We start from the raw sequence: 26,593 nt of genomic DNA, 5'->3' as shown, positions 1-26,593 counted from the left end.
ACTGCCCAAACGAGGGCCACAAGCAGCTTCTCTCTCCTCATGAAGCTGTTCAAGTAGCTATGTCAAAATGTATTGATTTTGTGCAAATATTGGCCATTATTATTTTTAATTAGGAAGGAATAGTAATACTACATAACTTTAAAAGCTTCATTTCCTTCAGTACACATTCTAAAATGGATGAGCAATAACAGAGTATACTTCAACTTGAAATTCCGAACTAGAAAAGCAGTATTTACCACTGTGCAGTTTAAGACTAAATTATTGCACAGCCATAAGAACTGAATATCAAATATGAAAACTGGAACCATGAAAAGGTGTTCTTCACACCTATAATGACAGCCATAAATTCTGAAATTCATCAGAGCAAGGAGAAACAGAAAGAACCAGCAATGACACCAAAGGATAACTGCTTAGGTATATCCTTAAACAGCTACACTGCCATGACAATAAGTCTTCACTGAAGGACCTCACTGCCTAGGATTGCATTTGTAGAACATATTGAAACATATGAGATCAACACGTCTCAAAACCTGTCTAAAATGACAAGCCTGAGCCAGCAAGTCCCAAAAAATCACAAGAGTAAAACTGCAGCTCAAAAGCTGAAAATCAACTGAGGAAAAAAAAAATAATCCCTATTTATGTCTTTTATATACATGAGGAATACATCTGATTTTCTTTTATTCCACAATAAAATTCTTATAAATTTTTAATTAAACATTAAAGAGATTGACCAGATGTAAAAAGTAAAAAAAATAATTTTGTAATTTTTAACCATTTAATCTTTACTCTTTGCTAGAGGCACTGATTACTTGCAGCCAAAATATGCAAAATCATCACCAAACTTAAAGACAAAAATACTAAGAACAAGCATGCAGTTCCAAAATGCTTTCATCATACTAAAGACAGTTAATTTCAATTACTTAAATATATATTTTAAACCATCTTGGTCTCTTTTTTTGTGGTTGTTTTGAGCAAGACTATCCAGCTTTGTTGAAGGCTTCTGAGTCCTTAACACAGCACGTATCTCAGCTCACACTGTCCAACACACATGGTTTAGATCAATTCGCAAATAGCTGTTCGTCCATCCCAGGCAGACTGCCAGCAGGTGACAGGCTGATGAAGCAGCAATTTGCAGTCTATAGTTCTAATAGTGTTTTGAAATATTTTGAATTATTCTGCCCAATGATGCATTAGAGATAAGAGCCTTATTTAAGCCCAAACATTTCTAAAATGCTAAAGGACGGGATCAGCAATCAACAGATTTCATCAACTTCTTTTTATTTTAACTACTCAAATATTTATTATAACTACTCAAATACAAGCAGTTACATTGGTGACAGAGTAATCATGGGGAGGGAAAAATACAAAAGAAAACAAACTTACTACTTCAAACAGAAATAGCTTGCATAGATTTTAAAAGCTTTCCAACTGATACCTCTGCTATACAAATACAACGCACAAAACCAGAGAAATAAAACATTCACAGCAGTAGACTATGACCTTATTGCAAAGAAAGCAGGTCAATAATTTCCTGGCAATTAAATTAAAATACTCAAGCCCTGTGCTGTACCTGACGACCAAAAAAAAAAAACTATGTTCATTTGCACTCATTTCCTTACCATTGTTTTAATTATCTTATTATATACAATTAACACAGTGCAACTGGAAAAAAAAAACACAGATCTAACACCATCAGTGGGAATTTAAGTACCCCTTTGTGAACTTATGCTAGGACTAAGATACAAATCTTTGGTTTTGCTGTTTTCATAACTGCATTGCTAAAGTGAGATGGGGGAAAAGAACAGCACGAACAAGGCTGTCCATTTACAAAGAAAAAAATGAAATTAGAACAAAGCAGAATTTGCAAAACAATGCAACTGGTTATATGCATGTTATTTTTGGTAGCCTAGAAATAACCCATTAAGACATCAACTTTAGAAAATTTGGAGAGAGCATATAATTTTAACCCCTAGGTTAACCCCTAGGTTATGATGACAAACCTTCAAAAAAGCTTATTATCACATTGCAATTACCAATATAGAAAGCTACCGGCTCATGTTTTTTTTTTCCTCCAACAATACAATACATAATTATACCATAAACACACATTTAGAACAGTTGGACTAGTCTCGTTTGTGCCAAATATAAAAGATGCTTGCAAAAACAGCAACATATCAAGAACAAATGCTTACCAAAGGCATTAAAAAATAAGTTGTTTGAAACTGTAAGCAAAAATATTTTTATTTCTTCAGTGGAAGATTTGCTTTTGTAAAACAGCAGCATTAGAAGGAAAAAATGTTTAGTGTTTGTAACTATTTCCTAAATTTTAAATATTGCAACAACACCAACAAAATACATACCTTTTGGCTTTCCTGTTACAGTTGTTTTTAAACATTACTATAAGTTTAGGTGAGAAAATAGCCTTTAGTATGTAAATTGATGGAGGAATAATGCTGTAATATTCACATTCTATGTAGAAACAGTCTTTAGTTATTCATTTTTTAACCTGATACAAAATTATGCATATATTTGCCTGTACTATTCAATCAGGTGTGCTCTTTTAAGTATCTACCACATAATGTTGCAATGACTCGTCAATTTAGCATCCTTTTCTTGACACTGTATCAGCAATACATTTGAATCCCTGTCTATACTGATTTTTAGTTCAATCATGTTTACTGGACATTTCTGCTGGACTTGAGTCAACAGCATTCACTGCAGCTTGTGGCCATTTTTGTTTGGTCCCTATGTCATAAATTGGAGGTCATCACATGCGTCAAGATATATTTTAAGAGGTTTATAAAATTCAACAGTAAGATTTTAAAAAAAGCCTTAATTTATTAATAACTACTTAAACTGAATGGGTAAAAGTGGTGGAATAAAAAAACATGCATACACAAATTTTCTTCAAGCATTAAGAATATTCAGACTAAAAGGTTGTTCTGAAAATATCTGGACCCCTAACTTTTTGAAAACAAGTATAAATAAATGTTACAGCCTCTTTAACAACATTTTTGTATTTCTCTGTATGATATTACTTGGAGGTTTGTTTTTAGTTTTCTGCACTTTTCATGAGCATTTCTAAAAGAACAGAGATGAGAGGGCAAAGGGGATTCTCTCAGAAGAAATGTTCCATGTTGCTTTACAAGAAAATGAGCTCCAAGTTTGAAGACCATAGTTGTTTTCATTATACTAACATATTTTAGATTGTTCTATTAAAAATAAATTCAATCCACTAGAAGCAAATTCATTTTCAGCAATTGTCTTGTAGATCTTAACATAAGCTATGTCTTAACATGCAGGATTTTAAAAGAATATGCTACCAATAATGTAATAATAATTTAATCTTGAGAACCCTGAGTGTTCCAACAGCTAAAGCTCATGAAGAAGCTGAAAAATAATGAACATTTTTTTTTAAAGCTTTAATCAAGTTCTAGCCTTTGATTCCTACAAGGAGTACAGATGATTCCAAGTTTTCTACAGTACAAATTGCTCACCTGAAGAGCCTGATTTGCTAATTTAGCATTTTTGCACAGGTGCAAGCAGAAAACTCACCAAGTGTTCAGCAAGTAGAGGGTTACTTGCTTAAAATTTTCCTGTGCATTTGACTGTAGTTTTATTGAAATATTACCACAAATGTCAGTTTCCATTTCCACTGTCAAACACTGTTATGACAGCCCAACAGCTAACAACCAACAGTTTAAACCTAAGATACATCATTTTTTTTATTTGCTACGTTGAATATTTGGTTTTGTTTCTTTCAAGCAGTTTCAGTAGCATCAGGATGAAAAAAACCCTACCCTAAAAAAAAAAAAAAAAAAAAAAAAAAGCCTCCGAAGCACTGTACTTACCCTACCCCTAAAGGGCATTCCTACTGCACAAGTCACCAGCAGCCTGAACCCTTATTTCAAATCCCGCAATTTACCACCAGTTATTTAACAAAGCAGTAAGTGGGTGAGAAAGGCAGCTCTTCGCCAATGCAGCACACAGGAATAGCCAATTGGCTCCTCTTAGACAAATCCACCCAGTCTCTTTCTAGCACTGGTAAACACCTGCACAAGCCTACAAGGTGTGTTCTGTCCCCAGCTACGGATGATTCGATGCATGCAGGAGATGGTGGGAGTCACATCCAGAAATAGAAATTGTGCTTAGGAAAGGAAACTGGTTGTAAAATTTTCTTCAGGTCTAAGCAAACAAATCATTTTCCTTCATCTAATCCTTTGCTGACAAAACTCAAAACAGGTTACAAGGGATCATTTTACCCAACTGGGCTTGTCAATTCCCGTCCGTCAGCGCCCTGAGTTACAGAGCACTCTGCATTTAAACCTCTTCAACAAACTTCATATCTGCCTGAAGTGCAACATCCTGTAATTCCCAAAGCTGCATCCATGCCTACTTCAAAACAGACTCCTAATCATTTAGTAGGGTACTTTTATTAACCTGATGAACTGGCCTTACCCACTGCTTTCTGAAGTCTGTTCAGACCTTGTCAACCTAGGGGCAAACGCTTTATCTTCCTTAGTGCAACCTCATTTTAACCATGAAAACAAAGCAGTTTCTTCTTACATTGGCAGCTCAGTAAACACAATTACTTCTTACGGCAACCTACATATTCTGCCCCATCTTCTTCAGGGTCTCGTTGGCCACCAATTCTCACAGACTCCTAAAATATTTTATTTCATTTCTCTGAGTGGCTCCTCACCAAATTTCAGTTTATTCCTTCAACTGGCTGAACCCAGGCTAGACTTTGTTTCATTTAAACCAGTCTGCCTAACCAGCTAGTATTATTCAGCTTACTGATCACCTATGCAGTACACTTAATCACACTATAGCATGATTAAACATTTTTAAAGTTACTTGAGGCTTTGGAGCATGCCTTGCATTAGTTTCTCAACCCTCAGCTCCCTACATTTATTTTCTTTGTTTTCAATTCAGTCCCTGCTGTGAAGAAGCTGAAAGCTCTGACTACCACTCTTCTGCCCATGCTTCCATCATGCCCCCAGAAAAGAGTAATAAAAATAAAATTAGCAATGCTACATTTTGTGCTGTGTTCTAAGTACTGCAAATTCCAATCAGCACTTCTTTTCCCCTACAGAGCACTAACTTCAAACATTTTATCAATATAAATCAAGATCTTATTCTACCAATGCCATTTGTAACCTATTTTCCTGTAAAGTAGAAAGCACTGATTTCAGAGAAGAGTTAGATAAGCATTTGGATGGATCCTTTGAAATTCACTTGGCAACTGGAAAATCTGCTACATAATACAGACTATGCATCCTGAAACAGATTTGAGCGCAAGGTTTCTACAAATATAACAAAGTTCTCAAACAGTCCTACATTTTTTCTGTTATCATTTCTAGTGACTAGACGTAACTAGTTATGTTCCATTTATATTAGCAATAAGAGGCTGCAGGGTATATAAATGGTAATCACCACCAGTTCCCAATATGCACAAGCCTACAGCAGTAACTAGCAGATATTACCAGTGCCCATACGTGTTTGTTTTTTTTTTTAATGTCTCTTATAAAAGCTTACAGTTTCAAAACACACACAAAAGGCAAAGAATGACAGGCTCCAGTAAATTCTGCAGTTCCCCTGCTGAGTAGTAACAGGGAAGTAATCCCCACGTTTCCATGACAGTAGCATGTTCCAGCTAGGAATTTATTTCAGAGAACAGCTAAAGTATAGCAAAATATTAATGAACTACTTGTTTCCTTCTCAAGATGAAACAAAATCCATTAACGATCATCTTAAAATTCCAAACTCCATCTAAACATTTTTTTAAACTGCTGTGGAAGATCTGGTATGCCATATTAAATAAGTTACTATACACCATTTTAACAGAGAAAGATTTTTTACCTCATGACTATCTTTTAACTAGACAATTATTGCTTTTATATCTCATATTCAGAAGTGTCTGTACTAGTAAAAGTTACTAAATTTAGATAATGGTTATAATGTTAACATTTCAGAATGATCACTAAGCCATCACACAAGTGATGTTCAGAGGTCACAAGATTCCTAAAAAAAAAAGTGCAGCTTCCAAGAAAAAAAAATCTTCTACATACATTCTCCGAAAGAGTCCAAGTAATTGTTGACATACGTGCAATTGTTAAATAGTTAAATCAATGAGATGAACTAGTTAATGGTTAAGAAAAAATACAAGTAAATGCACATGCAAAGAGAAAAGAGCAACACATACTTCAAAGGAACTCAAGTGATATACAAAACTAATCCCTCAGAAATAATAGATGCATTTAACAGTTTTGCACTACATATTTTATCTTTCCATTCATACTCCTTCATATGCTTCAGATAGTCATATCTGATGCTACATTGAAGATGTGCACTTGAAGAACAGCTTTCATAAATACAAAGGAAATGAATTTGGAAAGAAACATTTTTATAAGCCTTGCCTCCCCCAGAAAGGCCTTCACAGATCTTACAGTTCCGTAAACTGCTTCATGTTTTAGTCCTCCTTAAAATATAAGTGCTTATCTGAGATAAGATAAATTGAGTGGGAATCTCTGCTGCCATTCTTGAGAGGAATTATTACAGAGCACGGGTCAGTCCTTCCTCAAAGGCTCCAGTGCTTCTTAAATAATACAATCCTTATTTAAGTAAGGAAGCTCTAAAACAGTTTTGCTCAAGCTAGAGCAACAAGTTTAAGAAATTGAAGAGGAAGATGAGGAAGGAAGCAATCTTTAAGACCAAAATAAAACATTTACTATTAGGCATGCAAATGAACCATCTTAGTCAACATGTAGTAGGCATTAACATTTAGATGTCAATTAAAAACTGCTTACAACAAAAAAGTTAGTGCTTCAGTTAAACTTTAAGTGAGAACATACACCAGTAGCTCAACATCTCTCCATAAATAATTACAACCACATTTAGTGTGAAAAGAAGGTAATTCTCCATACAAGCTGGTATAACATTACTAGAGAATCCAAAGTTTACACTTACCACAGTGAAAACTTCAAAATTCCTGCATGAGATACACCCCTATTCTCTATTTCACTGTTTAAGACACAATGATGGCACTATGTGAGAAGCAATTAGACTGCATGTGTACTGCTGGCATTCTTATCCTGCTCACAGAGTTCAGAGAAGGCCAGGCTACTCTAATAACTACTTATTTTTCCAGGCAGAACTGTGAATTCCACACAAATCCCATGCTGCTGCAGCTCTGTTACTTGACAACACTTTAGATATTGTTATGTGAGCTACAGCCACAGCAGTGAATCCAGTATACCACATCCAGTCTCCCTAGGAGTCTGCTAGGTACACATTCATTATGGGCTATGTGTGGTAGCATGGCATGCCACAGTTGGTTAGATAATCATGCAAGTTTATTTATATCTTTCTTAAAAAAAAAAAAAAAAAAAAATTACTCCTCACACCTGAAAACTGACTATGCTTCTACTCTCACCCAAATGAGAACTATTGCTAAAATATCTCAAAAAGGTAACATTTATACATTTAAATATACTTCTATATATTTCATTAATACATTAATATACATTAAAAAATATATTTCACCTATATAAATATAGGTGAAGCAAGGACAAAACTTTTGCTTCCTTTACTAAAACTAGTGTTTGAAAGGAGTTCTCACTCTGCATCTTGCTTTTTCACATTTTAAGAAGCAGCCTGTCATATGAGCCTGACTGAGGTCAAGTCCTAGTTCAGCATTGAGACTGCTAAAGGTCATGTAATGTTTTCCAAGTTCTATTTTTTTATTCTTAATCAAGCAAAAATGCAATATTTTTATTCATTGCTGTTAGTACAAAACAAATCACGCTTTTAACTAGAGAAGCAACTAATTTTAAAGAACATACACCTTAGGAGTAGCTACTTGTCTCTTCTGTAACTTTTTTTTTTTTAAACAAGGCTTGACGCAAGGCTCATCTTTAATCATTTTCCAGACAAGTCCGACTACTATGAACTACGGCAAGATTTAAAATACTACATTCTGCAAGGCCATATGCTATTTGGCTGTAACTTGCACACCTTTACACAATGAGCTACAAGTATACAGATCATATGTCTGGTTGTTTAATTGCCCTTGTGTTAAAGGCATTAAGAGCTCTGGCCAAGAAGTTCCCTGTTATCTCCTGTACTAATCACTTGCTCAAGGCTGTTGGGAGGCACAGTTTATGCAGCCTACTGCTCAGACTTAGGCTTTAAGAACACATCCTCCCTCTCTGACACTTTGTACAATAGTATTTCTGACTCTGTCAGTGGAAAAACATCTCCAGTGTTCTGTTACCATAGGAAGCAAATATTCACATTTCTGAAAGGCGGAGTCATATCCTTCAATTAGTCTCAAGACTGATTTGCTTTTTGTTTTGTTGTGCTTTGTCTTAGTGTCTTACTTTTAAGGCACAAAGTTGTTTCCATTATATTATGCTGTTAGGAAGCAACAACAATAAACTTAATATTAAGAAAACATCACACACACTTCTACATGCTGATCTGTAAATGCATCCAAAGAGCAAGTCCTATAGGTTTCTATTTAAGACAAAGGAATTTTTGCAGCTGAAATCTTATACTTTTGCAGAATGATCCAGCAGTTTATCAACTCCAACAATTTGCCGATTTTTGAGGTTAAACTGGAAAAGCTCCTGAAAAGCTTATGACAATACACTGGAAAGGTTAAGTTTTAGTACTTCCAATAGAGATGACCTAGAAGAATTTGCTAAGCTTCTTGCTGAAACACCGAGAAATGATGAAAAGGAGGGAAAAGGTCGTTTTTGTAGTTTTGTTTGTTTTAAAAGGAAGAAGCTATAGCCATTGACTTGCTGAATGCAAATTTGTTCAATGTGATAGATTTTTATTTATTCATTACTCCTAGCCTCCTAGGACTTCATTAAATAAAAGCCTGTCTTCACATCCACTGATTAAATTTACCATTATTTCCACGGAGGAGCAGAATACTAATACGTAATGTTTTCACATTCAGTAAAGTGCTGAAAAGGCAGAAAATTACTATTTTACATAGCAATAAGAAGTGCACTCTTAAACACTAAATCAATGTATGAAGAAAATGAAAACAGCTTAATAAGGCCAGATGACAAACCAACTGAGACAACTCTCCAACATACTTCTTGGCCTTTGTTCCACTTAAACAGCTTACCTGGTGTAGTAATCTTTTCAGTTTCAATAACTGAGTTTTCACGGCTGTACAGTCTTGGACCATGTGCCGAAGTGTCATTTCATCAAGCATCACAGTATTTTCCGGTAAGCCCACCAGCTGTCTAGGAGCCTGGTAACAGTTTGGTGCCCCATAGCTTTCAAAGTGACCAACAGGAGACTCTAGGTAGTTTGATCCCCTGATTAAAAAAAATATATACATATGTGTCTACATGCATATGCACACACAGGGATGACAAACCAGAGCTAGGAAGCATTTAGTAAAATAAATTATGTAACATCGCCTCTATTTACATACTGTGGTATACAGAGGAAAATAAATCAGAAAATGCCAGCGCTATTTCATTTTCCTTCCCACTTGCACAAATCCAGACCAACACCTACAGTACCCTAAAATCAGTTTGCTGATCATAATTTCTATAAACTCAGTCATGCAAGCTATAGCCTGTACAAACTACAAGATAACATGTATTTTAAAAACAAATTGGTAAGGAAAAAATTGCAAATTTAAAAGACATTACTATTCCCCCATGGAATACATACGGTACCTTAAGCAAGCCATTTATAGTATCCTATAAAGACAACTAATAAATCACAACATTTCCAAGTTCCAGCTCAAGGCAAAACACTTGTATTTTAATTAAAAACCCATGACATAATAGTTTTAGAAAGAAATCATTAGAAATCTGAGGAATGCTCCCACTCAGACATGCTATTCAATAACATACAACTATTCTGTAAATGTCTTAGTATCACTTGATACCTTTGACACAAGAGATTTCTCATCATAGTATTTTAATGGGGGTAAAGGCAGCAATTCTTTACCTGTTCAAATCATTTTTGCCATGAATATAGTGCTCAGTATGGCCAAGATGATAGTGATCCTGTGCATTCCATCGTTGTTGTGGTGCTCTTTTCCAGAATCCTTCTGGATGTTGTCTAGCATTTCTGTCTTGTCTATCATAACGGCTCATATTTTCACATTCCTCTACAGAGTGTAAATTAAAAAAAATAAATTTGATCCCAAGACCATGTAATACAATATTTACTACGTGCTGATAATGGATGCAGTGTAAAATCATTTTTTTTTTTTTTTTAAACAGCCAAATAAAAGTAAGCACTCTTAGAAGAATTCAGCAGACTGCTGTAATGAACTCAGGTTTTTACTAGCATATGAAACTTGTTACAAGAATAAAAGTAATCTGCAGCAGAAACTACAGAATTCAGCCTTAACAATATTTCAGGTCTAAGAAGAAAATCACCTGGAGGAGACAGGGCTATGGGGAAGGAAAACAAAATAAAAGTAACATGTTCTTCTCTTTCTTAGTATCTTCAGGATTTTAAAAAGTTAGAACAAAACAAACACAAAGATGGTATTTTAGAAAAATGCCAGAACTTCGTTACAAAAAAGAGTAGTTTCAGTATTTAAATTACATCTCTCTCTCACTCTAGTCATCTGTCTTGTGATCAAACTTGAAAGAATTTTAATCTTTGTTTACCTGAACAAAAAGCGTGACTTAAAACAAGCAAACAAAATCTCTTTAGAACACTAACTTCTATAAAGCAAAGCAGATTCCACAAACTTCTGAAGCAAACAAATGCTATATTTGGCAACAGGTTGTAAACCACTAGAAACAAAGCCAAAACAACTGCTACCCGTGCAGTCAGACACAGTGAAAAAGTCCTAAATTGCTATTCTGCCATTGCACCGTCTCCTTCACTTACCCAACCAGCTTTTCCTCACATTGTCAGCCCTTTGCTAGAAGAATAAATCTATACAAGAGGACATTGTTTTATTCAGCTGCCTACTCAGACATAGCTGCGCATGAAACGCTCATAAACAGGCCTTCCTTCCTGCTGAGCTCCCAGCCTGCGTGTTGGTGGGAAGGCAGCCCAGTTTTACCCTGTGATTTAAAACTGCCATCCTCACTCACTGCATACTTGTTGAACTAGAACTGCTGCTATAAATAGTGTCCAAGCGCCATCCTCCACTCCAAAACGAAACGAGGAGAGTTTCCGCAGACCTGGGAAAGTCTTAAAAGGCTGACATCAGTGAAGCTGTACACAAGTATGAAAATAAGGTTGGCAAAAAGTGCTGCTGGGTGTCATAATACTCATTCATATCTCCAATTTAATCAACTAGTTCAATAACCAAATATTTAACTAAGAAAAGAACTTGTACAGCTAAACTAACAAAAGACTTGTTCTCCTTTAGAGGCTTATTTCTACAGCTCACACTGCATGAAAGTTCAAACAGGTCAGCTCAAAATAAGCCCTCAGTAAGTTTGTTGGTAGTTACGATACACAGCTTCGGAAAACAAATTGAGACACTGAATGAAAAGCATATGGATATCAGCAAAGAACAAACTTCACTTGTGGTTAGTTGTGTTTGCTTGAGGGAAAGCATGAGATGACGTCTGAATTCCTCTTCTCAGAACTTATTTTGAAATCACTGAATTTCTATCAGAGAAGTGATTATAGCAGAGATACCCAATTCATTCCACATTAATTTTATATGGAAACCTACTTCAAAAAAATGCCTAGAACAGTAGTAATTATCTGAAATCGATCCCAAACACCAATAGTTTCTCTACCTGAACCACCAGCATAAACAGCACAAATTGCTGCAGTCACAAGCCATATTCCAGCTATGTGAACACTACAGATACTTGTTGTAGCAGTGTGAGTACAGATTATATTGATGCAATTCAGAAAGCAGTGAAGTAAACACAGCATTTCACCCATAGCCAGGTTAAATAGCAAGCTAACTTTTTTGTGAGGCAAACATTCACCTTTAAAATGCACATATTTTGAACAATTCAAAATGAGTTTAAAATGAAATGACTGATGCAGATACAATGCATGCCTTTAAAAAAAAACTCTTAAAATTATCTATCCCTTAAAATTGTTTCTTAGTTTTTCAAATAGGATAACAATTACCATTATTGAAAGAATGTTTAATGTGTGACCACGAGCACTGTGAGTGATCACTTATGCTTGGTTTGTTATTCATTCCAGAAAATTAAAAAGAAACTTAAATGTCTGGGTTGAAAAGTTGACTACTAGCACAGCAGTAATAGTCATCAATAGTCATCACCTTTCACACAAGTACTTTGGAAAAATTACTGAGATTTAAAAGGTTAAGTATTGCACTTTACAGGTGCCACTGCTGTTGTAGGTGGCAGACTATTTATTTTACTGTTAATTTGGCTTCATAGCTAACATACCCGTAGGAGTCTTCATCCTAAGAAGTCAAATGTACTGTCCAAGCACCTGAATTACCCCATACTTCAGCAGGCAGCTGAACAGTACACAAAACAGGCAAAGGTTTTTTTTCCTTCAGTGCCTGTTTGGACAGAGTAGGACACTACTGTGGTCCACATCCAACATTGATCTGAAGATATTGTCACAATTGTCACAGCCAGTGACAATTGTTATAGGTTGGAGTGACCAAAACCAAATGCCTCAAGAAGTGTGGCATTAATTTGCCTGACCCAGTTAATTCTGGTCTAAATTTGTATTATGATTTTGTATTATGTTATTTTGTATTATGTTAGTGGCATCTGTCTTCCCCATGAAAAGGCTGAAAGCATTCTCACAGACAACAAGAGTGCATAAAAGACTCCTCAAAATATTGCATCTTAAGACTTAAGGCCGCTGTTACCCTGAAGTGTATAAAATATATTAGGAGATAATTCTTCTTTCTACAAAATGACCATCTCAAGAGGAATTATGCTGTCAAAGCTGAAAATATCATTCGAGCAACATACTTCAGCTATATTTGAAAATGAAACTGAAGCACTAACTTCAAAGTTCAAAGCTTATTGTACACACAGTTCAAAGAAACAGTGTGCAACATGTTTGTTTAGTTTGGGTTGGTTTTGCCTTTTTTTTTTTTTTAATAAAAAGGCAGTAAATGTCTGACTTTAGAATTCAAGTGTAGGAGTTGTATAATTTCTACATTTCAGAAAATAAAGTTACCTAAATAAAAACCAGTTGAAAGCGCGCATCTTATTAAAGCAGAAGTTAGAACAAAGAAATCCAAAAATACCTTAAACTCATAATGCAGTTTCACAGTAAGATTGCTTGGCTACTTCACTAACCTTTGTCATGAGGTGGGTCCTCAGGTAGATCCACATCAAGCATGAGATCATCATCTTCAAGATCACATGAATCGAGATTATTCAAGATATCCTACAAAAAAGAAAATGGCAGACGGATATCTCATTTATTCCAGTGCCATAAGATGTTGATTGCAATGCTTTGTTACGTTTCTTCTGTATTCATATCTGTTGTTGTCAGCAGCTTCTTCTGAGAGAAGATGAGCCTTACCTTAGACTGTCTACACAAACTAACAACCCTCCTACTGGTCTGGTACAGTAACGGATGGATTTAAACAATTTTCTGCTTTGTACTTAATGGAATGCTCCCAAGATTTTCTTATTTATTAATATTCTGCCTGCATTGTAAAACTAAATTATTTTGCTTACTTAGGATTCAAAGACAAGTTTGTGAGGAGAAGATGTTAAATCACCTTGTTTCAGCTCTCATGTCACACTGATCAAAAGATTGTGTCATTGAAATGGAAGGGGTGGGTTAGGGAACCTATAGTATCTTGGTTTAAAACTTATCTTAAACCTCAGGAGAGTGTTCCAACTCCTTTACATATTGTCTTTATGGAAGGCTTAAGGATTGACTTTAAACACTTTTTCCAAACAAGATATTTAGAAGAGCAAGAAAAAGAACAGGGAAAATTATTTTCTAAGTGAATTACTGAGCAGAACTGTTATCTTCACGTTTTCAAATGTAAACACATTGCCATCGCCAAACACTTGTTTTCTACACCTATTTGTGATATGGATGGAAATCTCCTTTTCTTGTATACTGTTACAATGGAATAACTCTTAAAATTTGTAAGAACAGCCATTTACAATCTGGAAAAGTTACAGATTTTCTCAGGCATCGGCACACCCATCTTATGCTAAGAGACAAAAACCCAATGCAAGCTGTAATTGGTTAACTTCATCGACACATTTTCTTCTGCTGAATCTTTCAGGGGAAAGTCACCACTTCATGCCTTTGACACCTTTTCACTAAATATCCAGACACCATGTTCAGATTCAGATTTACTTTGTTGCTGTATTTCAGCATAAATAATAATCAAAGCCAGACTTAGGACAAATATTGTCCCTCTAAAATAAAGGAATATAGAGGCCTCTCCATTCTTTATATGTTACCAAAGGCACATAGTAATTCAGAAAAAATAAAATAAAAAAAATCAAGAAACTTAACTGCTTAACGAGCTGAGAAATAGTACCTGATCGTGCTTCTGGCTTTAAGCCTGTTTTAGTGTGGAACAGAAGGAAGAGAACACCTATATCACTTAACATGTTTTGTCAGCCAGAGATTTGAATAGTCCCAAGGTTTTGACAAGAACTTACAGCTTCCAGCAGCTTTTACAGCTAACAAAGTTTAGAATATGTAATTATCAGTACCAAGCACCACTGCCTTTTGTCTTTAAAAATGTGCTCTATATAAAGCTGTTTCTAAAGTTACAAATAAAACATCACATTGTGTAAGTATGATAATAACACAAAAATGCAGTAACATTAGCACCAAAACTCCAATCAAAAAATTAGTCAGGTATATTAAAGGAAAACAAGTGCAGTGACAGCAAGGTCAACTGACAGTGAAAGAGACAAATTAACTAACCTCTCTTCCTTTAAGAACATCAACAGTACAAAAAAACTCAAGAGGTCAAGGCTGCAGAATATTCTGTTGGACTAGCCAGATGCTGCTAGCAACATGCTGCTGGAAAGCTGTGTCAGACAAAATGCAGTACTTGCTTAGAGAACACAGCCTTTTCACTTGATTGTTCAAAGACAGATAAACTTATTAATACCAAGTGATCGTAATACAAAGCAGGTTTAAGGAAACTGTTAACGGTTACACAGCTCTAAAGCTCTTGATACCTATTTTCAGAAATCCCACAAATAGAAGTCATAGCTTTAAGGCCTAGAATTAGATTCAGATGTTTCATTAGATTCAGACGTTTCACATCGGCTTCTTTTCCATTAAGAGAACTGCAGATTTTCCTTAGCTTTAGCAGCTACATCTAGAGATGACTCACAGGACCAATACTGACAACTATTAAGGTAGTGTTTTGCTAATTTCTTCTCACTGGGTATTAAAGATATCAGGAAATACTGAACTGTATACTAGTACACAGACTATCAATACACTGCAAAACTGTATTCAGTTGGAAAGCTATCCCTTTGCTGGCTATTCATGTTAGATTTGCTTTGTCAGAGATGTCAGAAAGAAGTAACATTGACAGGCATTGCTAAACTGTTGACCCAACTGTTCTTCCGCAGTATTCCTATAGTGTTCACAAAGTACTCCTCTGTTTGATTACAAACGGTGGAAAGACCTAAGGATATTTTTTATTATTATTATTATTTTATTTTATTTTTTTTGTGACAGAACAATAAACCTTATCCGTTTCTGCAGGGAAATGCATTTCTTGACATTGGAGAGAGGATATGAAACAAAAAGTTAACATTCACTTCATAAAACATGAGCAATATCAAGGGACGGTGGAATACTTGAGACAAAACCACTTCGTTTTGTTATATTCTAGAAGTCCTACCTGAATAATATTGCTTACATATGTCATTCTAAGTATTTACAGAAAAAGAACAGAAGAAAAGCACAGAATATCGGGACACTGAATAATAAATTACTAGACTGAATAATAAATTACTAGAGAAAAGCTTTCACAAATTGAAAGTAATTTAAATAAAATGCAGATTTACCATTCGGGGAAGCAGACTGCAGATGTTTACTTATTTTTATATCCATTCATTTACATTTTTCCAGGAACTCAAATGTTTTTAAGTAATGTGTATTTTTAAAGCAATTTTGCAAAATGTAGGTGTTTGAGAGGCAAATTCAGTTTGTTAGTTGATAAATTGCTTCTATGCCGTGCTTTGATCTTCAAAATTAGTAATGAAGAAGCACTATTTTCCTGTACTGTGGGAACCTTAATGAACATGACAAATTAGTTGAGCAGTGGCCACAAATGCTTAAAAAAGTTGAAAACATTGCCATTACCATGCAAATGCATTTTAAAGTACAATAAAAAACCATAGTATGTCAGAGTGTTAACTAAGAAACCCAGATAAGCCACGTTGCTATCCCTGTATCAGAGCTTCAGAAGTCTAATGATGTCAGAAAAGGTCAGCATTTGAGATGCCAAACATACTTTTCTGTCAACAGCACATTTCATTATGTTTCCCTAATTATACATTCCTGAACCACACCGAGGCAACTCCACGCTAGAAAACAAAATCTGACTATGAAGTCTTTGCAATATCTGGATCCCACGTGAATTCCCTTTGAGCATTTCCTACTGTTATCTATGTAGAAGAGATAACAGGAAATGAACTGTTATTAATGTCATCTTGAAATAGTTACAAGATAAACTTCAGGTTTCATCAGCAAGTTCATACATATAAACCTGCATTTACAGACTCTGGTTATTCTTACTGCTGTATAATGAATTCAACTACAAGGCAGTAACATTGTTAAGAAGAGTGCTTAACAGCTACTATCATCAAGTTCTGCCTTGAACAGGATGTAGAAATTCTCCAAACCACACCAGCTACAACCCTATAGATTATTACATGTTTTAGCAATTACTGAGAGTTACATTAAGGGAATAATCCTACTTGGTTTTTATCATTGAGAAGAATAATGTATGTAGAAGGCGGATAGCATCTGGTCAAGAGAGGTGATTCTCCTGCTATATTTAGCGTTGGTGCAGCCTCACCTGGAATAGTGCATGCGGTTCTGGGCTCCACAATATAAAAAGGAGAGGGCAAAGCTAGTAAAAAGGCTGGAGGGCATCTCCTGTGAGGAGAGGCTGAGCACTCAGGTTGTCTAGCCTGGAGAAAAGGAGGCTGAGAGGCGACCTTGTTGCTCTCTGCAACTCCCTGAGGACGGGAAGTGGAAAGGGAGGTGCTCCTCTATTCTCCCTGGTATCCAGTGACAGGACACATGGGAATGGTTCAAAGCTGTGCCAGGGAGGCTCAGACTAGACATCAGGAAGAAACTTTTATGAGAGGTTAGTTAGACACCAGAACAGGCTGCCCAGAGAGGTGGTTAGTGCCCCATGCCTATCAGCATTCAAGAGGCTGTAACTTTTGGTGAGCCCCAAAGTGGTCAGGCAGTTGGTCTCTGACCTTTGGAGGTCCCTTCCCACTGAACTACCTTTATTTTTTTAAATTGTGTAAATTAAAAGTCCTCTGAACAAAACTCTACCAGAACCCTCAAAACACTAGAGTTACTGTTATGTCTTTTGAGTAATTAGTGTAAGAAAAACATTTTTTAAGATTTCACATGCAGGACACCAACCAAGTCTTACAGAAAAAAAACTAGCACCTGTTAGCATTACAGCATACTTCCCTGTAAACTTCAAAAAAGCAGCTTGCCAAAGTCTCTAAATCATTTAAAGCAGACAGGTGTCCTTGTCACATTCCACAAAAGAAAGAAGTCAGATATCCTGGTCAGATGTCAACTTCATTCTTTTTCTACTACCGAAGATAGACCATTTAAATAGAAACATTGGTGTCTGTGTTAGCAGAACAGTGAAGCCACAATACAGGTTTTAACATGAGTCTGGTCCTATACCAATGGATACATTACTACAAATTCAGTAATATTGATTTTGCTTCATATTACATAAGACGGTAATCAAAGCTCTCAAAAACATACTCTTGAAAAACAGATGATGTAGAGTGACTCTGAGATAGAAAACTAAATTTCCAGTCTAACGTATAAGGCTCTAAGAAGTAGTGATAGTTTCAAGTCAGTTATTCATTTAATTCATCCAGAAATGGAAGTCTTCACATTTGCAGCATCAAAACAGAACAATCCCTGTATGCAGAGATGATCCAAGACACACTAATGCACAAGACCCTTTAAAACAGGACTACAGCAGTGCCTCGTACGAGCATTTCTCTTTTGTAACAAACTCAGTTTCAGAAATTCCCCATCCTACCACTTACCAACAAAAAGGTACAGCTCTTTTTGAGCTCCCATTATTCACAAAAAAAGTGATAGAATAGCTGAACAGATATTGTAACTTTTGTCACAAATTTCCTCAAGTGCAGCAGGCTTAAGAACACCCACATAAGCAAAGCTTCTACTTGATTACTTCTGAAGTTAAGAAAAACATCACGATACAGCCATGACACATCTCAGCAGCCCAAGAGCAGGGTGAAGTTGTACTGCTGTACAAAGCAACAAAGATGGGGCTGAACGTGAGGCTAGCTACAAGATACCTAGCTTCTAGAATTTACTGGGAAAATGTATTCAAAAGAGCAAGATCACAAAAACAAGTAGAAAATAATTCACAGGAAGCTAGTTCCAGACAACAGAAAAGCACCACAAAATAAGAGTTTACAAACTACCATCTTGTGAATAGAAATCTGGCGATACCTCCTCAGAGCATACCTGCCCTCCAGCTGAATGTGGCCTATATGCTTTTAGTTGTACAAACAGGAGGGTTTGCCTGTGATGTAGCACACGTGCAAATAGCAAGAATTTGGTTTTAGCTCCAAAAACCTTAACAAAGAAGGGGGACTAAAGCCTTGGCAATCATTCCTCCAATTTGAATTCTTGTTGACAAGAATCACTAAAAAAAAAAAAGTGAGAAGTATATATTTTTGTCTGAGGAAATGAATACTAGATCTCTTATTTTCTTTTACATATAATGCATCAGCTTTTCTTATGTTACTTATTCACTACATGTATGCAATACTGTATACATTTTTTAAACTATATCAATAATCCTGCCAGTGTGCCAGAGAAAGGCTAGAATTCCACAGGATACCAAAAACAGGGTAGGAAAGGAGCTATTTTAAATGCTGTATACTGCAAGTCATATTAGGGATAATTAAGCCTAGCATCCAAACAAGTGTTTCATCATTTTGTTCATGCTCCGTTAAGGAGTGTTGCCAAGACAACAAATGCAACAGGACTTTTGTTCTGAATGCCTAAGACATTTTAACTATTGGATATTAGTCTTAAATAATTATGTATTCCTCTTTGAAAACATTTTTATAAGGGCATTGTATGTTCTACCTAGGTTTACAGAACATAGATAGGAAATAATTATTAGGTTAAGTTACTATCGACTATCTCTCAAAGAGCAGCTAGGCTCACTGCTTAATTACTTTAATTATACGCTAGAACATGTAAAAAAAAAAATGAAGTTTAAGAGCACAAAGGGAAAGAAAAAGAAGACCTGAAGTATTAACTCTTCTGTTGAGATTTTACCAATTCATAAGCAATAGCACTAACCAAACATGCAGCACAAGTGATGTCCCACAACCACAAAAAGCGTTCCCTTACTGCCATCTAGCCTCCAGTAATGAATCTACAAAATTATACCAGGAGGGAAAAACAGTCTGAACGTCTTTTTGCAGAATTTCAACAACATTTAAGAATGCTTTGTAATTCCAGTTTTGGTTTCATTTACTTTACAGCACAGTAACAGAACAACATCAACATTAAGTGTAAATAACATATGACTTATCTGATCCTTTCTACTCATTGCTTCTGTTTTCAGAAAGGTCTACCAATATCAGAAGTTCAGCATTACTTCTGCAGTTAATCTAGAAATAATGGACCATTTTACATTGCAAGGCAATATGTATTTCCTGCTTATACTCTCTTAAATGGCAAAAATCACTATGAATGATGATGTTCTCTCCACTGACTTACACTTATATTAAAACTGTGGCATTCAGCCTACATGAGTATAGTGAGCAGAAGACCTCGAGAATTAGGAGAAACTACAATTTAAGTAGTTTGTTACTGTCCTCAGGACTTCCAAGTTACCAGACATCTTGTATGATGAGTCTACTGCTCACTTCTAGGGATCAGTAAAGACAAACCAATATTCTTCAACTCCCCAAATGCTTTTAAAATTGGTTTTACTGCCTCTTCTTAGGCACAAGCATCAGTGAATTTGAAAAAAACATAACATGAAATACCAAGAACAATCCAGTTTAATTTTGAAATTCAGTTATAATAGAAGAGCTATCTAGAAGTAACTTCAGGCCTCAAACAACTCCCAGATGAGACTGAAATCAAAACAATCAGAATTTAGAACACTATGGGCAGGGTAGCTACCAGGAGATCAATTAAGTTTCTTCTGTATACTGAGTTCTAGTTATGCCCTAGCTAGGCTTTTTGTGTAAACTGAATATGACATTTTAGACAGCATTTGTGTGTTCTTATACAGGCTACTTAATACAGTTGTTTCTAATGAAAAAAAAAAAGAGAACAAAAACCTCAAATATTTTTATTAAACCTATTTTGACCAATCTTTAAATGAACTGTGCATCCTGTCTTTACAACTGTGGAGACAGTAAGACTGGAAATAGTTGTGCACATTTCATCCAGAGATCAGATTTGTGCGTACTACAAACATAACTGACCCTGATATGTAGAAGATACAGCCCTTCCTCAAAGTTTCTGATGGTTTGCAACTGAAAGTCACAAAAAGATTCAACACAAGTGTTCTTATAACTTACTAGGACACAGCTTTAGGTTAAAAAAAGAAAAAAAAAGGAAACTGTGTGCCAATTCATGTTTTCGATCAAGTTATCTGCCAAGTGTTCAGCAACCCAGTTAGATTCTTCTCATTTTATTTTGCATACTCTTAAATGATTTTCTTGTTTATGCTGACCAAAACCAGCAAAAACTACACCAAAATTAAGACTCAACTGTTCTCTTTGAGCACATACCTACCTGTTTCAAGATTTCCCAGGAGTAATGAAAACAATGTACGATACTTGAAAAAAAACACAGCAACACAATTAACTGATGCACACTAGAGTACTTCTGATGTTCCGTTATAAAAAATGATGCCAGTTGGTAGAATAAAGAAAAACATCAAAAGGAAATTGCTATAAACTAACTAAAAATACAACACCATATATGCACCTGCAAACCCGTACTGGAAACCTCACTTTAAGCTTATGAATTAAGATAAATACTGATTTTTAACAGCATTTATTGTCATATTGCACTCAACACTGCTGCTCTCTCTCCCCACCATACAAAATAAAAGCTGTCATTAATGTCCACCACAAATGAAATACAGGAGCACAAGAAAAGTTGCCTTCCTTGATTTTACCAACCAAAACAGCATGAGAAGATTTACTGTGTCAATTCTGAATCATACAGCTCTCAAAGGCATATATATACCTTTGTATCCCAAAGGAAAAAAGACAATTTGCCATAAAAGCTTGTTCACAAAGTGTCATACCTCTCAAAGCAACACCACAATAGATTTGTGCACTGTAATACAGTCATATAACCTCTTAATAATATTTGACAGCAGGGACATGCCCATCACCCAAGACACAGACAGAAACACCATCTCAGTAAGTAGTGTAGCTTCTCACTACCTCCCATTGCTGTAACAATTAAGCTGTAAAGCTGAAAGACTGAAGTGGTGGTGGGAGGGCAGACAGTGGCTATTTTCTCTCAGAAGGCAGCACCTCTGAAGTCAGTCCCTACTTCCATGACATTTATCTATGCCACAAGCAGAAAACTGACTGCCAGCAAACACCTGAAAAGGTGGGCAAGGATCACTGCTAGCAAAACATACTGAAACCAGCAGGTACTCCTAAATCTGTATTAAGACAAAAGTATTACTGACAATTTTATGCAGCGCTTGCACAGTTTACTAAAAGCTTAACTGAGGACACATTGATCAAGGATGCTCTCACCCTGATTTACTATGTCCAGAAGCACTATCTTTTCAAATTGAAACTAACTGCAAAAAAGGTAACACTTATTAGCTTTTCTGAATCTTCTGAAATCAGAAAGCTATACGCTACAGTCTTCTCCAAATATAAATTTTCAGGCATAACTAAAAGTAGTTGTTTTTTTTGCTGCTGTTGCTTTGGTTCTTGTCTTTTGGGATGGATGAACTGTCAGAAATTGGCAATATGAACAAAAATGCCAGAGATTTCTGTACTTGTAGAAAAATGAAAGCAATTATATCAATCTAATTAAAGTTATAAAGTTAGAACATCACAACCCAAGAGAGTCCTCAGGTCCCCAAGAGCTCAGAACTCAGACATAACCTCTGCTTAAAGTGGTGAGGTTAACAGCAACACCAACTTCACATTTGTGGCACACAAACACATGCCAGTGAAAAATGCCTTCCCAGGCTGACATTTGTATGATATTCCAATCCCAGATGCACCGTGTTTCTGAGCAGGAAGTCTGAAGCACTATGCATTTAAGTACAAATGCTGAAGCTCTTTCATAACAACATTCTAAGCAGAAATGCCAGCTTATCAAAGTAAGGTATTTCCAAGAAACACTTTCCCATCAGAAGTAAAATTCAGACACGGTGCTTGCTATTGTCTAAAACACATTAGTAAAAGCTAAAATCTCATAAAAGACTTCCCAGGCTACTCCAATGTCTCCTGTCAAAAAGAAGAAATATTTTGACCTAGAAACCCAACAGTCATGTTTCGAGTAAAGCAGTATGAAAGACCAATGGATTACCTAATCTGTCTTGCAAGACAGGATTTCTTTGGTGCTAAATGCAACAAACAAAAATTCCCTGATCAGAAGCAGAAGATACAAGACTTCAAACTGCCGTTCCACATTAGTGATGCTACACACACTACAATTCTCTCCACAAAAACTGTCTCCAGCGTGCTGGGCCCAGAGGGAAAAAGTAGAAAGAAGTATAGCATATTGCCAAGTATCCAGCACCATCCTGCAGTCTCATTACACTGATGTGATGTTGTCTGATTTTTATTTGCATAGCTACAGGGCTAAGTTGCCGGATTTCCTCCTCTGCGGTCCAGTTATACCATGACATTGGCCAGATAAATTGGCAGGAGCAGTAAAGACCAAAATGACTGGGAGCTCACAGCCATGTTAGGCAGCATCTCTAGGTGACAAAAAGGACTGTCTCCTTCAAAACCCAAAAGATACTACTATAGGAAAGCAAAGAGACAGGATGGGATCCAGGAAGAGGCCACACCAGCACATTCCCCCACAGCTTAAATCAGAGCTGTGAAACACTGGGAACAAATCATAAGAAACCCTTCCTCTTGATCCACCTGAATTTGAGCATGAAGTACAAATATATCGATAATGTAATATACACTAATTATAACGTTAAGTAAAATTGTTCATTTTTAATTCATCATCATTCTAAAGAAAGAGAAGTAAGACAAGGGCTCCATGAGACTCATTTAAGGTCACAAAGTGTTGCAGATCAGCAGTTGGAGTTTCTCCACTCACAGGTCACCTAGCTAGCTATTTTACATACTACCTGCAAGTATGCTCAACGTATCAGTGTCAGTGGACAAAAATTTTTGGTTGATCCTGTCTCTTACATGGTGGAGAAGGGGAAGAGCTGAGTGGTGCACAAGTATTTCCTGACTGGAACATCTCCAGCAATGGCGATGAAGCATTTTAACACCAACTTGCACACAGAAAAGCAAATGCAGGCATGGGGGAAAAAAGCTTCAGATTTTATAAATCTACAGATTTCAGTAGTGTCTTACATAAAGATACCATGAAAATCTAAACATATTTAAGAGTCTTTGTTTCAATTTTTAAAGAAAGTATATATACTTTCCTGTGAAGACAGTTTTTACATTTAAGCAGTTGATTTTTAAGTTTTCTTTTAAATTTACCTTCAGCTTCTTAAAATCTTAGACACTCGCAGCATGAAAAGCAGAAAAAGGAACCAAGTTTAAATTAGATCATTAGACACAATCTGCTCATGTGCTTCTTATAACTAGTTTGCCCCTGAAGGGCTCATTTCAAAAGATCTTCTTTCTAAAAAGTCTCAAAAAAGAAGTGTCTATATATGGAGAAAATACACATATTTAGTTTCATTATAACCTGTTAAAAAGTGAAAATGAGGCACAAGACTTTCTGAATACTCTGTACTGAATGCCTCATTAAATCAACAACTGCTTCTGATGAAAAATGTCACGATGTGACCACTTCTCATTTTCAGTATACTATTTAAATTGCATTTAAGTCTGTAAACACTGCTATTAGTTCAGAAGGCTTTTGTCTTAAATTCTTCCAATGGATCTTAACACAGTGCTGCTAGCACAGTAATGGAGACTCATTATTCACCTATTTGGAATAACCATTAAAAATTTGTAGTGTTTAGAAAAATTCAGTACTTCTATATTAGTATCACATATATCCAGGTAAAAAATAAAACAAACACCACACGCACTGGGGAAAAAAACACTTTCTCTCACATGGTAAAGTTTATGGGGCTCACACCTCATTGAAGCCATCCAAATACTACTTAATAAAGAATTCTTGTCTATCTGAATAGCCTTTTATTCCATACTACTACACTACCTTAAGCTTACTTGTGCTTGTATTTTTATTACAACTGTAGCAAAGTAATCCAAAATTTCAAAGTCCAGCTTCTCATAGAACAACAACTATGGATCTGGCATTAACCCATTAGAAAGGATGTACAACTAAAAAACAGAGATGGGTAGAAGACAATACTTAGAACACTTGGCTCTTTAATAGTAAATGCATTGGAAGTATACATACTACAAGTCCCAATTCCTATATAATAAATTACTCATTTGATACAGACTGTCATTTAAAGCTTAAAGTCATTTAGGGAAGGAAATAAATTTAAGAACTCATTTACTTGTAAGTAACTAAAACTACTGTAAGAAAATAGCAAGTACCACAGACTGAACATTACACAATGTTATTTTAGCAAGCTCATCTTTTCTGTAGTTAAGAAGTATATACATTTGAACAGCATATTTCAGTGAGCATCTGTGCCTCTAGAACAATAAGCCATTCCTCAGAGTCTCAGAAACTAGTTCAGAATCTCCCTTTCCCAAGTTGCAATCACAGGTAAAACAAAAAAAATCTCATGAGATTTCAAAAATATGCTAGGAAGCTGAGAAAAATGTAACCATTTCAGACTCTGTGGCTGAAACTCTAGCCACACTGATAAATGACGAAACAGATTCATTCCACCAAGATCTAGATTTCATCCCAGGAGCAATTAAATCCTAAGCAAAGCAGCTAAAACCCATCTGTCTCTTCAAGATGGATTTCAATTATTGTTCCATAATCCTATATCCTTGGAACTAAATTGATGCTCACTTGGTGTATACCCCAAATACCAGCTTTAGTTCAGTAAAAATTAAGATAGCAGAGACATGCACAGTTACTAGAGCCTCTAATAACAAAAGGCCAGAGGATTCAATCTCTGTCTGAGAGAGGGTCTTCGTATGACCCAATAATACAGAGAACACAAGTTTTCTAAACCTATTAGTGCAAATGAAATTTCTTTGAAAGAGAAAAAAAGAAATAACTTACTCCCTATAGGTATTAAAAATGCTAATGGAAAAAGTTTTCATCTTTAATTTTTACTTCTTGCAGACCCCTATATGGTAGAATATTGTAGTGTCTTTTAAGAAGTAGTAATACCTCATAATAATACAGGGACCCTTGTTTGGATTAAGAGCTTTAACCTTCAAAAAAAAAAAAAGCTTTACTCAAACAAATGCATACTAAAGATTATGTTTCTCACGTGTCTAGTTAAGACAATGGATAGGACAGAACTACTTGGACAAGCCTTGCTATAGCAAAATAGTACTTTGTTTTCTGTTAAGGAAAGGAGTGATGAGACTCCAGGTAGGACCCATGTTTTCATCCATTCTGTTTATATGGATATTATTTCCAAACAAAAACAAATGAAAGCAAAAATACAGCAAGGTTGATATAGTCAAGTAGACTACTCTGCATGAAACAAAGTCTTACCACTCTCATTGTCATTCCAGAGACCTAATTAACACCACCCTAGGCAAATAGGCCAAACCACTTCTCATTTGACTACCCAACAAGGTCTACGCTGCCCTTTTGTTGATGCTATATTTGTTGATGCTACATTTGTTGATGCTATAGAAGACAGATGACTAAACACTACCAATGTTTACCAACTTATTATGAGTAATTCATATGTGCTGCTGGAATCCAAAGCATCACGAAGGCTCACACTGCTCCTACTCACACCAGCCTAAAGCCAGGAAAACTCCAGGAACACCTATCTGCTTCAGATTTCCCCAGAAGCAATACTTCCCAGAGGCAGTCAGGCTGACATTAGCTTAAGACTCTTTATCAATTGGATTTTGACAAAGATTTACTGCTTTGACTTTCACAATACTAGACAGAAAATGCACAATTTGATCATACGCCTCCTAGAACTCAAAATATCAACATATGCTGCCTAATCACAATAACTATTCTCACGACATTCAGTTCTTTTTTTTTTTAAGCTGCCTTTATACTCGGTGCCTTCAGACAGAAGCAGCAACAGGGAACA

General features: G+C 35.8%; 1 protein-coding gene and 1 long non-coding RNA gene across 7 annotated transcripts in view; both read right to left on the bottom strand.

Moving 5' to 3' along the window:
- CCSER2 (coiled-coil serine rich protein 2) overlaps positions 1–26,593 on the bottom strand; it is a 68,786-nt gene that overhangs the window by 22,256 nt on the left and 19,937 nt on the right. For all 6 annotated transcript variants that reach the window (XM_035330169.1, XM_035330170.1, XM_035330171.1 and 3 more), the window contains exons 4-6: positions 13,263–13,353; positions 9,985–10,147; positions 9,143–9,338 (exon numbers count right to left, since the gene is read on the bottom strand). In XM_035330169.1, the coding sequence (XP_035186060.1) occupies positions 9,143–9,338; positions 9,985–10,147; positions 13,263–13,353 (450 nt within the window). The remainder of the gene's footprint in view (positions 1–9,142; positions 9,339–9,984; positions 10,148–13,262; positions 13,354–26,593) is intronic.
- Positions 961–6,771, bottom strand: LOC118169148. Its single transcript, XR_004751939.1, has 2 exons — positions 1,495–6,771; positions 961–1,273 (listed from the first exon to the last, which is right to left on the bottom strand). It is a non-coding gene; the product is annotated as an uncharacterized LOC118169148 (long non-coding RNA).

The sequence above is a fragment of the Oxyura jamaicensis genome, chromosome 6, assembly GCF_011077185.1.
Source record: "Oxyura jamaicensis isolate SHBP4307 breed ruddy duck chromosome 6, BPBGC_Ojam_1.0, whole genome shotgun sequence".
NCBI lineage: Eukaryota > Metazoa > Chordata > Aves > Anseriformes > Anatidae > Oxyura > Oxyura jamaicensis.
The sequence above is the reverse complement of the archived record's forward strand: the minus strand, read 5'-3'. Positions and strand labels throughout refer to the sequence as shown.